The sequence below is a fragment of the Schistocerca serialis genome, chromosome 6 (genome assembly GCF_023864345.2).
Source record: "Schistocerca serialis cubense isolate TAMUIC-IGC-003099 chromosome 6, iqSchSeri2.2, whole genome shotgun sequence".
NCBI lineage: Eukaryota > Metazoa > Arthropoda > Insecta > Orthoptera > Acrididae > Schistocerca > Schistocerca serialis.
Window position 1 is genome coordinate 63,111,276 of NC_064643.1, and position 13,418 is coordinate 63,124,693.

At 38.5% G+C, this 13,418-nt stretch overlaps 1 protein-coding gene across 1 annotated transcript in view; it reads right to left on the reverse strand.

Moving 5' to 3' along the window:
- The window catches only part of LOC126483951 (zinc finger protein Xfin-like), a 345,327-nt gene that overhangs the window by 296,062 nt on the left and 35,847 nt on the right, over positions 1-13,418 (reverse strand). Inside the window, exon 3 of the mRNA XM_050107239.1 lies at positions 3,850-3,954. Within this exon, the coding sequence (XP_049963196.1) occupies positions 3,850-3,954 (105 nt within the window). The remainder of the gene's footprint in view (positions 1-3,849; positions 3,955-13,418) is intronic.

Genomic DNA, 13,418 nt, shown 5'->3' on the forward strand with positions numbered 1-13,418 from the left:
TACTGTCAAACTGATTTTTCACAAAACCTGAAGAAATACTGGTTGTATGTAAAAGCTGTGAGTGGCATCAGAGTTAGTGTCCAGTTACTTACAAATGAGACAGGAACTGAAACTGAGGGATGCAAAACACAAGCTGAAATGCTGAACTCCTTTTCAAATGTTTCTTTACAAGGCAAAATGCAGGAGTATTGCCCCAATCCTTGCACCACTGAAAATATGAGTGAAATAAGGGTTGGTGTCAATGGTGTTAAGAAACGGCTGAAATTGTTAAAACTGAACAAAGCTCCAGGGCCCAAAGGCATCTCTGTCACACTCTACCTGAATTTGCGTCTGAGGTAGCCTCTCTTCCATCTATAATCTACCATAGGTCCCTTGAATAAAAAACAGTGGCCAATAATAGGGGAGAAACTACAGGTCACATCCGTTAACAAAAAGGGTAATAGAAGTGATCCACAAAACTACTGACCGATATCATTGACATCAATTAGTTATAGTATCTTAGAACATATTCTGTCCTCAAACACAATGAAGCATCCAAACAGAATGCACTGAGGATTTTTTGGTAAGGAGGACGCAGCATGTTATCTTGGATGAAGAGTCATCATCAGACATAGAAGTGACTTCAGGTGTACCCCAGGGAAGTGTTTTGGGACCCTTACTGTTCATGTTGCATCTTAACAACCTTGTAGACAATACTAATCGTAGTTTCAGACTATCTGCAGATGACACAGTTACCTATAGTGAAGTACTGCCTGAAAGAAGCTGCATACATATTCTATCAGATCTTGATGATTGGATGTGGAAGTAGTGCAAAGATTGGCAACTTGCTTTAAATGCTCAGAAATGTAAAATTATGCACTTCACAAAATGAAGAAACATAGTATCCTATGATTATATGCGGACAAGGAAAAATATTCCTAGCTTTTTCCAGTTAAAATTACATTTTTTACCATGTGATTGGAATGACTTTTTTCCTGGATGAAAACACAGTACACTTTTTCTGCATTAAGTGACTATACATTTCCCCTTGGAGCTGCAGAATTTACAGATCCTTTGAATAGTCAAGATATTATACAATAGCGTAGAACTTCCAAGCAACTTAGGAAATGAAACCCAGCAAAAAACAACACATTTGCAAAAAACAACACATTTGCAAAAAACAACACATTTGCAAAGATTTTTGATGTACAGCAACATGTAAACTGCATGCTTTTGTATTACCAAAGTATAAATACAAATTCTTCTAATTACAACATGATAGCTTTCGAAGCACTGAAATCGAGAGTGTGATGTGCTTTGTTAGCCAATCATATCTCATATTACATGATTTGCCAGCCACTGACAGTAGATATTCAGAGAATAGGACTTGTGATGTATTCAACCAATAGTAACATCACTGCCTGCACAGTGTCCTGACCAGAATCCTATAGAACACCTTTGGGATGTCTTAGAATGCCGACCTCGTGCCAGGCCTCACCAACCGACATCAATACTTCTCCTCAGTGCAGCACTCCATGAGGAATGGGCTGCAATTCCCCAAGAAACCTTCCAACACCTGATTGAACATATGCCTGTGAAGTAGAAGCTGCCATCAAGGCTAAGGGTGGGCCAACATCATACTGAATTCCAGCATTACCAATGGTGGGTGCCACAAACTTGTAAGTCATTTTCAATCAGGTGTCCTGATACTTTTGATCACATAGTGTATATATATCATTGCATTCATATGTTTCCAACATTAAAGAATTCCTCAGAATTTTAACAAATACTGTGTCTGAAATTTTTGAAGTTACACCGGTTGCAACATAATGCCAAGCCACACTTGCGGTATCTTCAACATCGGATGTAATCAATGAGTAATCAGACTCTGCACGGATCACGCAACTTTAACCAACATGATAAGGGATGATCAATTAGTAAAAACAGTAAAGATCACAAAACATCTCATTTATCGAAATGAACAGTTTCGGCGCATGTAATCAGCCATCTTCAGATCATGAGCACCATTTGGCTGGAGCTGGCGGCATGGTGAACAGCTGCCTGTGATCACAATGGTAACTGCAGCTACCGTTACCATTTCTGTTGTGACCATATGCTGCTGTTCATCATGAAACCAGCTCCAGCCAAATAGTGTTCATAATCTCCAGATGGCCTATTAAACATGTTGAAACAGGCCATTTTAATAATTCTGTGATCTTCTTTGTTTTTACTAACTGGAATGGATGATTGTCTTCAATAACATCCTCATAAAGCACTCACCTCTGTACTCGATTACAATATTTAAACATCACCGCCATATTGAGAGTGATACCCAAAAATATGAGCATAAGTAAGATAAGGCAAAACAATACATACAGTGTAGAAACACTTTTTAGCTGTTCTGACAGCACTACTTGTGACAGCATGCAGTGCAGCTGAAATCAAAACAGGAAGCTTGATCAGGCCACTTGATCATTAAATTGAGCATTAGCACATTCTTCTGCTGACCACTTCAAGTCATTCAGGGCACCTTAGAGCTGGCAATTTCAGTCCCTCCCCAAATTCACTTCTGTCATAGTTAACTTACACCTACAACTCTTAGTCCACTAACTCCCATCCTGCATTTACCACATTAAGCATTTACAAGAAAATTCAAAATAGTTGACTGTTGCACTCCCAACAAACAGTGTCCCATGTTACTCATGCCATTCTAAACCAATATTCTGCATGCAAGTAATGCAGACAGTTCACAAGTTCCCAGGACTGAGGCAATAAGAACTTCTAAATCACTGACAAATGAGTTTTGCCTGGTTATTTAGTCAAAATAGGATCCATTTCATCTTGTACATCACAGCATGAGTTTTCAGTATCGCCGTGGCTTCTTTCCTTCAGAACCAAATTGAATTTGCTAACAGCTATCTGGTTTACTTGACCAAATCCAATGCTGAATGTTTCAGATGTGTATTCAGTTTTGGGTTAACACTGATTTATCCATCACAAATGACAAATTTGAAAAAAAAAGTGTGGTGTCACCGCCAGACACCACACTTGCTAGGTGGTAGCTTTAAATCGGCCGCGGTCCATTAGTACATGTCGGACCCGCGTGTCGCCACTGTCAGTGATCGCAGACCGAGCGCCACCACACGGCAGGTCTCGAGAGACTTACTAGCACTCGCCCCAGTTGTACGGACGACTTAGCTAGTGACTACACTGACGAAGCCTCGCTCCTTGGCTGAGCAGATAGTTAGAATAGCCTTCAGCTAAGTCAATGGCTACGACCTGGCAAGGCGCCATTAGCATTACATTGCATGTATCTACAGAGTCTCACTTGGATCGTCAAGAGCGATGTACAACAATGATGGATTAAAGTTAAGTATTCCAGCAGCTACGTACTTTTCTTTATAGCATTCATTACGTATCCTGTTTCAGACCTCACGCTAGCCTGCGTGAGTTAACGCGTGCATTTGGCCTCCTCAACCAAGTAGTGTGCGTAGTGTTGGCTAACTGCTAACACTACAAAAAGTAATTCCACATCTCAATTGTAGTATCTGGTGGCTGTTTGTAAAAGGTAACTCATGTGTACCTGAGAATAAATTTATTATATCTATTAGAAAGACTAGACCATCTTGATAACAAGCTTTCCCAGAAAAAATAATGACCACTTATGATTGAACAGTGTGCATTATAAACGAGGAACTTTTTATTTCCTTACCTAATGAACGTTGTACCTTACAAACATAAGTCAATTTTTTTTTAAAAAGTGAAAATTATGTTTTGGGACACTCAATGCATATTTTTTGTGTAAACTGTAACTGTGGCCAGGGGGGAGGGTAGGTTAAATGTAAATTTGTTCTTATTTTTTTGTTTCACCTTGCTTATGTTCCTTTTTGTGAAGTACAAACAACTGGAAAGAGGTGAAATGCTTCTTGCATTTCCCACACTGGAAAAGATCATCCTCATCGACTGGACTCGTATCTGAAAAAAGAAGAGAGACAGAGAGAATTTTAAAATTAAACATGCACAACATGAAAAAAAGACTAACTGCTATTGTTACCTTCTGCACAGTCTAAGTTCAACAATTTTCACTGATTCAAGATTATAAGAGTTGGATAGCAGGATATTACTGCACTGATTTTTCACAATATGGAACTGAATTTTGTTGAGGATGCATAAGGTAAGAGACAGACATTTACTGGTGGTCTAATAGAGTGAAATGGATGTTTCAATAATTTCTTCAGGATAAGAAGTGAGCTAAGACCAGATTGGGGAAAAAACAGTTATATGAGAGAAGAAGAAGCTGCATATGTCTAGAATGATAGTGTTACATCTATAAAATTCCATATTTGGAATTTTTGTTACTACTAATAATAATTAAGAAGTTCAGTCACACTATGAGTGCATATGACAAGGCTACTGCCTATGAACTGGGACCAGCTTGTACGCACTTCTCCTGGTAATGAGAGAAAGGCCCATGTATGTAACATAATGAGGATCAAAATGATCCTCAGGGAATAAAAGTGAAAAGATAGAAGGGATGTCAGCAGAAAATGAAGTAGCAACAAAGTTAGAAGGATTGAAGGTTAAGCTTACAAATGAGACCAGTAGAAAAATGAAGAAGAGCCAAATAGATGATTGAAAACACAACAGAGATATATTTATTCATTTCTAAAATCAGTCTCATTAAATTCCACTATCAACAATATGATAAGGATAGACTGGTACTCACCACAGAGGAACCATTAAGTCGCAGACAGATGTAATAAAAGGCTGCAAAGCTTTTAGTTTTGGACAAAAGAGTCATTTCTCAGAAGCAGAAAGAAACACGCACGCACACACACACACACACACACACACACACACACACACACACACAGCTACTGTCTACAGCTGCTCAGACCAGAGCGGCCATATTTTGTGTGTGTGTGTGTGTGTGTGTGTGTGTGGCCTTCTGAAGGAGGACTTCTTTTTCTGTAAGCTAAAGGGCTAAAGGTTTAGTAGCCTTTTCATTGTGTCTGTCACGACTCAGTGCCTCCTATATGTGAATAACAGCAATCTACCCCTTTCGTATTATTGTTACTTCAGCATGGATATTCCATTGTCGTTTAAATTCCACTATCAGTCACATTTTCAAAAAGAAATGAAATGCCAAAGAAGTCTTTTATTAATTACTACATATAATTTGTTGGAGAACAAACCAGAAAGCTCAATTTCTAATCACATCAACCCCAGTCCTATACGTCAACATTCCATAATCATCAAAAAACTCAATGTTCATACAGATTCTGTAGCATCACATCTAAAACACATCCATTTATTCCTTCTCTGATTTTCCCAAAGTCCATTATTCACTTTTACACAATGTTGTGCTCCAGATGTACAATGCTTAGTAAAAGTTTTAATTGTAGCCCTGAAAAAATAAAATTACATAATTGATTGTTGGTTTGTTCTGTAAAATTTCCGGAGAACTGCCATATGTCCGCAGCTTGCTCGTACAATATTTCAGCACCGAGTCTTCTGCTGATCTTCAGGTGAACAGTGACGTGCAGTACAGTAAGCTCCCCAATTTAAGGTACTGCAGGCACAGGCGTGGTGTCATAGTTGGCAGTGTGCATGCATTGCTTGACCACATGTGCTTCTGCTGTAAGTCTGTGCACTGCTTCGTGTGCCCTCAGCAGTAGAAACTCACCTCTTCATATCACAGTAAGATTGCAGGACAATGTCCAACATGAAGTTTCACTATAATGAGGACCCATGCAGCATTTAAACGGAAAAAACCATCTTGATTTATAAGGGATTCACACTGTTGTATTTCAACTGATTCTTTGATGACTGAGCTCCAAAAGTTTGACATATGGGCCACAATTTTTGTTTCATCATATTTCATTGAATGACCAGTGGAAATACAGTGTTCAGCAAAAATTGGAGAAGGTGAGTATGCCACTGACTTTCTATAATGTAACCCTGCACAGCATACGTAATTTGCCCTATGTAAAATCTGCCATATTCACATGGAGTCCTGTGCACAATACCTGCTTTGTGCAACTCTAAGTCATCTTTAACAGGTCCCAAAAGCACTGACTTCTTGGAAGGAGGTCAAAAGATTACTTTAACTTTATGTCTTCTTAATATCCTGCCTGTTTTAGCTGAACCATTTTCAATGTATGGCACACAAGAAGTCGTTCTGAAGGCCTCATCCTCTTCCTTCTTCTGTCATTTGTACATATATAGTGGTCTGTGTACTCATTGAGATGAATATCCACTGTTCAGGAACACAGTTTAAATACAGGTCCACTTGGTTTTATGCCCCTTTCTCATCTGACAGTGTGTCATGTTTTCTGTCCAATTTTGTGGTGTGCTGGTTCTCCAATTCTTCTTGGGAATTAGTAATTTTTTAGTTCAACATATGTAAAAGATAATCAGCAGGGTTAATTTAAAGTTATTTGTTCACTGCCCTGAAATACACTGCGCCAGCCAACATGCAGTCCCACTGTGAATGCTGTTCTTGAATGCAGGATGAGTTGCTTAATGTTTGTAGGCAGCCAGAAATCACCCTGACCACTGTCAAAAAATTTGCAGCTGCTCTGTATCTGTCTTGGAAGAACTCTAGGCAGTCTTGTATCTGTGGTACTGGTACCAAAGGTATCTCAAGCACTTTCCTCTCCTGTGGATCCTGTCTCCTTTGCGGAAAGTACAAGATATGTCTTTACTCGTCCACTTGAATGCTAGTGGCATGCTAATGGTAGATAGTCCTGCACACATCAGGCAGGGACCAGTTTGGACTCGGGGTGTTATACCAACCCCCTAACCAACAAGTTCTAGATGTTGTCTTAAGCTGAAACTGAACCAGTGGGGAAATAGGTTTTGCTCAGCATCAAAAGGAGGCAAATGCAAAAGGATAGGGTCTATTAACCATCGGCAATTCAAATGTGTGGCAAATGATGGTACCCCTTTAGGTAATGGCAACAAGGGACAGAAGGAGAGGACACCAAGTACACCAGTGTGCCTGGGGCCCTCATTAACATGTTGAAGTGGCTATTCCACAGCCACTGAGGGAATAGAATGCAACCAACTGCAGATTGTGGCGCATTTTGGAACAAGCGATGCGTGTCATATGGGCTCCGAGATCATACTTTTATTATTCCAGCAACTGGCAGAGGAAGTTGAGAAGACCGGCCTTACCACACGGGATATCAATGAAGCTCACAATTCACAGCATTGTGCCCATAACTGATCATAGCCCCATGGTTTTGAGCTGAGTGGAAGGACTGAATTACAGACTTTGAAAGTCCTGCGACAAGCTGGTCTGTGATTTCCTGGAATTGCACCATAGGGTTGAGGATGGTACGATGCTTCTAAATGGGTCAGGTGTGCACTACACATTAGAGTCTGCTACCAAGATAGTTGACTGCGTGTGGGGTGCACACAAGGGCTTTTTAAGGTCAGACAACTGTACAGGGTGGCAGCCAGTCAAGGATTATTTTAGGGAATTGGTTTGAAAAATTTCTTTCACACGGCCAGTCAAATCTTTTTCTCAGAGAGCAACTTCCACTGTGCCTACAAGACAGAAGTTTCCTGCCTTTCAGAACCGAGGCTGTTCCATAAGGGTTAAAGCTGCTGACAAGAGATGCATTGAGCCCTCTGCTGAAACTACTAGCAAATTCACGCCATCCGTTTTAGCCAATAGCGTTCGTGGGATACTGGTCACGTGTGTGGACACTAGAGGATTCTGCAGTACATAACACAGTTGCTCCTCTCCCTTGTGACCCAGACCTTGAACAGAGCAGACATCTTTTTTGGGAGGCAGAGCCTCTGGCTCTGCGCCCCATGACTGGCCACCAACATAACTCAACATGAACCACTTCCCTTTCTGTTGCCCAGTTAGTTGTTCATCCTTCTAGACTGGCCTAAACCTGGTAACTTCCGACTCTAGGCGCGCCCCTTGTATACTGTACATTGAAATATATTCTCTGTATTTTACTAAATTTCCTATTCTGTCATTCAACGGCAGCCCTGGATGCCCACTCACAAGTCCTGACTCCTCAATCTCCTGTTCACTGTCATAATGAGCAGGATGTAACAACCTTTTCCCCCTTCCCTGCCCATGTACACAACTTTCTGTCCAATCCAGATAACGGTAGTTGTAGAAAACCCAAAAGTATAAGTCTAAGAACAAAAGAAAACCTCTCACAGGTTAGTGTATTAAATTCCTAGTGGTTAACTGCCAAAGCATTTGCAACAAAGCAACATAGTATGAAGTGTTCCTGAAAGCAATGAAGCTCACATGACACTAGGTACAAAAAGCTGGTTGAAACCTGAAATTGATAGCAATGAAATTTTTTGAGAAAATTTAAGTGCATATTGAAAAGATAGTTTAATGGGAGAAGGAGGTGGCTTCACAGTAGAGAAGAAACACAAATTTACTGAGATAGAAACTGAAGCTGCATGTGAGACTGATTGTGCACCACTCAGTGCCAGGGTGGGCATAAAATGGTAATTGGATCCTTCTATTGCCCACAAGACAATCTCCTGAAGTAAATGATAATTTTTGATGAAATCTCAGTTTGCTTGTACATAAATCACAATGCAATTATTGGTAATGACCAAATGAGAAACTTAGTTTTGTTAGTGATGGGCATGACAAGAGACCCTGTGAAACATTGTTAAATGCCTTATCTGGAATTACTTTTGAATGCATTACGGGAACAGCAGTGATCAATGTCTTATAAATATTTACTACTAAAAACAGTCTTGATCACGATTTATTTATCAAGGTGACCGGTTTCGACCACTACTGTGGTCATCTTCAGACCTACAAGTTGTATACAAAGCTCTAATTAGAGGGCTACATACATTAAAGAAAATACATAAAGTTATAAAGCTATAAAACGTTGAATTACCATTGAGTAGGAACCTCTTTCTGTCGGAGAATCACTACTGGAGAAACCAGTGCACGTCTTACTATATATAAGGAGGCTCCACCCACTTCTGACTGCATGATGTCATTACTAACCAATGAGTTTAAGTCGAACTACAATTTAAAATTTCTTAGTTAAAAGAATATTGTCAAGAATTAAAAATAAATACACACTAAACTTAGCTTATTAAACAGCTATTGTCAATTAAGAAGCGTTAAAAATATTTAAATATGTAGGAAAATGAACTTCGGTTTGGCAGTACATGGGTTGCCCTCTCAAGGCCTGCCAGTGAACCATTTGGAACCACTGGTTGCCATGGTGAAGTTGGACGCCGTTGCAAAGATGAGGCAGCAGGGTTTTTTCACTGAAGTTGTTGTAAAGTCGATAGTCGAACTAGTGGTTGCCATGGTGAGGACAAACGCCAGTGCAAAGATGTGGCAGCAGGCTTCTTTCCAACGAAGTTGTTGCGAAGTGGAATGGCGAAGACTGTCGCGTCAGACGATGTATTATTGAGCAGCAACATGTCTTTATTGAAACGATTTTTAAAGAGTAAGCTACAATAATCTGTAGCTGACATGTATACTACATGCTGCACAAATACAATACGAAGTAGTTGTCCATATATATGAAATATTATCTATGAAGTTGATATGTAGATTACATGTGCCAATTTTTTTAAAGGCATTGCTATTCCTCAAGTTATATGCCAGTCTTATAAGCAAATAAAATGAAAGAATTTAAAATCATAAAATTATGAGCCATAGTGTCAAGGATAAAAGGATTTGAATTAGCAATGTAATATTTTCAAATTGCTAGAAATGCAACACTCAGAATGATCGTATCCATCAAGATGTTGACCAAATATTGATTTGGTATGTGGAGTGCCAGTAGTATGTTCTTTGAAATGTGTTAAAAAGTTACGGCCAATTTGGCCAATATACTGTTTCTCACAATCATTACATATTATTTTGTAAATGCCTGACTTTTGGTATATATTTGAGTCTCCAATTGTGTGTTTCAGTTTCATCTGTAGGGGGTTATTAGTTTTAAATGCTATTGTCACGCTTGTGTTCTTAAATAATTTATTTATTTTATCTGAGATAGGTCCCATGTATGTCATTTGTGTAAATCTCTTCTTGGAATTTATAACGGCATCATTTGTTTCTTGTAATTTTTGATATAACAGATCAACCTGATGGGAATTATAATTGTAAGCAACTGCTATCTGTTTTATTGTATCAACTTCCTTTTGGATTGCATCATGTTGGAGAGGTAATTTCAGTATCCTATGTATCATAGTTTTAAAAAATGCCATTTTGTATCTTGATGGATGGCATGATGTAGCATTTATTATTACGCCGGTTGATGTGGGTTTTCTATAAATAGAAATATTATGTTTTCCATTCTGATTTGTAATTGTGAGGTCCAGGAAATTAATACTATTGTTACTTTCGTGTTCTACTGTAAATACAAGTTTTGGATGTAAATTATTTAAGTTGTTAGTGAAAGCATCAATTTCTTCCTTAGAGCCATTATATAATAGCAGTGTGTCGTCAACATATCTTTTGTAGTATATAATTTTATTTGTTAGTTCTGGATTATTTTTGAAAAATTGGATTTCAACGTAGTTGACGAAGATATCTGCTATAGTGCTAGCCAGGGAATTCCCCATTGCAAGTCCATCTTCCTGCATGTATATTTTATTATTAAATGAAAAATAATTAAAATCTAGAGTAATTCTTAACAGTTCGATGAATTCTACTATTTCTTTGGGGCTCATGATTTTGTGATGCGTTAAGTTGTCATTAATAATAGAGATAGTCTCTTGAATAGGTATATTCTTGTAAAGATTTGTGATGTCCAATGATGCGAACCTTGCGTTTTTTTTGGAACATCCACATCATAAATTAACTTACTTAATTCGAAACTGTTTTTAATTCTATAATTTTCTTCATAAACGTAGAAGGATTTTAAGATTTGATTAAGCTTTTTGTTCAGGTTATAAGAGGGACTGTTGGTATTATTCACAATTGGACGAATTGGTAAATTTGGTTTGTGTAATTTGATTTGCGATCTCAACTTGAGTTGAGACTATCTCTATTATTAATGAAACACACAATTGGAGACTCAAATATATACCAAAAGTCAGGCATTTACAAAATAATATGTAATGACTGTGAGAAACAGTATATTGGCAAAACTGGCCGTAACTTTTTAACACGTTTCAAAGAACATACTACTGGCACTCCAAATACCAAATCAATATTTGGTCAACATCTTGATGGATACGATCATTCTAAGGGTTGCATTTCTAGCAATTTGAAAATATTACATGGTGTGCCAAAAGGACCACTGCTAAATACCTTAGAAGAAATTGAAATCTTTTCACTTCGCAAAAGTAATCCACTATCTGTTTTAAACGAACAACTTCAGTTCAAAGACAAACATTTCTTTGAGCTTTTCGATGATCTGCTTTAGAACGGTTACTCTTCTGTCCTTTGTTTTAAAAGGTTTTTTAAATTTTTTTAAAATTATTAAGACTTTTAGCAAATATCTTATCTTTACATTGTAATTTTATTTTACCAAACATTATTTTATGATTGACTATCTGTTTTAGAATTTTTGTTTATATGCTTTTAGACTGCATATTGCTAATTCACATCCTTTTATCCTTGACACTATGGCTCATAATTTTATGATTTTAAATTCTTTCATTTTATTTGCTTATAAGACTGGCATACAACTTGAGGAATAGCAATGCCTTTAAAAAAATTGGCACATGTAATCTACATATCAACTTCATAGATAATATTTCATATATATGGACAACTACTTCGTATTGTATTTGTGCAGCATGTAGTATACATGTCAGCTACAGATTATTGTAGCTTACTCTTTAAAAATCGTTTCAATAAAGACATGTTGCTGCTCAATAATACATCGTCTGACGCGACAGTCTTCGCCATTCCACTTCGCAACAACTTCGTTGGAAAGAAGCCTGCTGCCACATCTTTGCACTGGCGTTTGTCCTCACCATGGCAACCACTAGTTCGACTATCGACTTTACAACAACTTCAGTGAAAAAACCCTGCTGCCTCATCTTTGCAACGGCGTCCAACTTCACCATGGCAACCAGTGGTTCCAAATGGTTCACTGGCAGGCCTTGAGAGGGCAACCCATGTACTGCCAAACCGAAGTTCATATTCCTACATATTTAAATATTTTTAACGCTTCTTAATTGACAATAGCTGTTTAATAAGCTAAGTTTAGTGTGTATTTATTTTTAATTCTTGACAATATTCTTTTAACTAAGAAATTTTAAATTGTAGTTCGACTTATAACTCATTGGTTAGTAATGACATCATGCAGTCAGAAGTGCGTGGAGCCTCCATTATATATAGTAAGACGTGCACTGGTTTCTCCAGTAGGTTCCTACTCAATGGTAATTCAACGTTTTATAGCTTTATAACTTTATGTATTTTCTTTAATGTATGTAGCCCTCTAATTAGAGCTTTGTATACAAATTGTAGGTCTGAAGATGACCACAGTAGTGGTTGAAACCGGTCACCTTGATAAATAAATCGTGATCAAGACTGTTTTTAATAGTAAACCTTATCTGGAAACTACCTAGTACAGATAGTTTGGAACACCACTCATGATGTAACTAAACTGTCTCTAATGGCAATGAACAGACCTGACCTCTTTGAGGATGTGCTTATGGAAACTGTTATCAGCAATCACGGTGTGGTTGTGGTGACAATGATAATCAAAGTACAAGTAAATTAGAAAAAAATCAGCAGTGTCATGATTCAAATTTAAAAGGGCCGGCCGAAGTGGCCGTGCGGTTAAAGGCGCTGCAGTCTGGAACCGCAAGACCGCTACGGTCGCAGGTTCGAATCCTGCCTCGGGCATGGATGTTTGTGATGTCCTTAGGTTAGTTAGGTTTACCTAGTTCTAAGTTCTAGGGGACTAATGACCTCAGCAGTTGAGTCCCATAGTGCTCAGAGCCATTTTGAGCCAAATTTAAAAGAGTAGCTGACCACGCAATGTATGTTTATATATCCAGTAGAACATTTCATTATGGGAGGGACCCTCCATGGTATACATCATCATCATCTTGGACAGTTTCCAGCCACTGGCTGGGTCTGTCGGGAACACAAGCCTCTGCATCGCGTTCTGTCTTTCCACCATTCCCCCTCTTCCACCTTCGTCCAGTTCTCTCCTCTTCTCGTCACACATTCCTTCACTCCCTTCACCCATCTATCTCTTGGTCTTCCTCTGGGCCTCTTCCCCCCCAGTTGCAGATCAAACATCCTCTTTGGAATTCTTCCCTCATCCATTCTCTTCATGTGTCCATACCACTGCAGTCTTGATTTTTCTATCCTGTCCTGTACTGGTTCCTCCTTTAGTCTTTCCCTCACATACACATTTCGCAATCTGTCTCGTCTTGTTACACTCAACCTGCTCCTCTGGAACTTCATTTCACTAACCTGTATTCTACTTTTGTCGCTTTTCTGCATTACC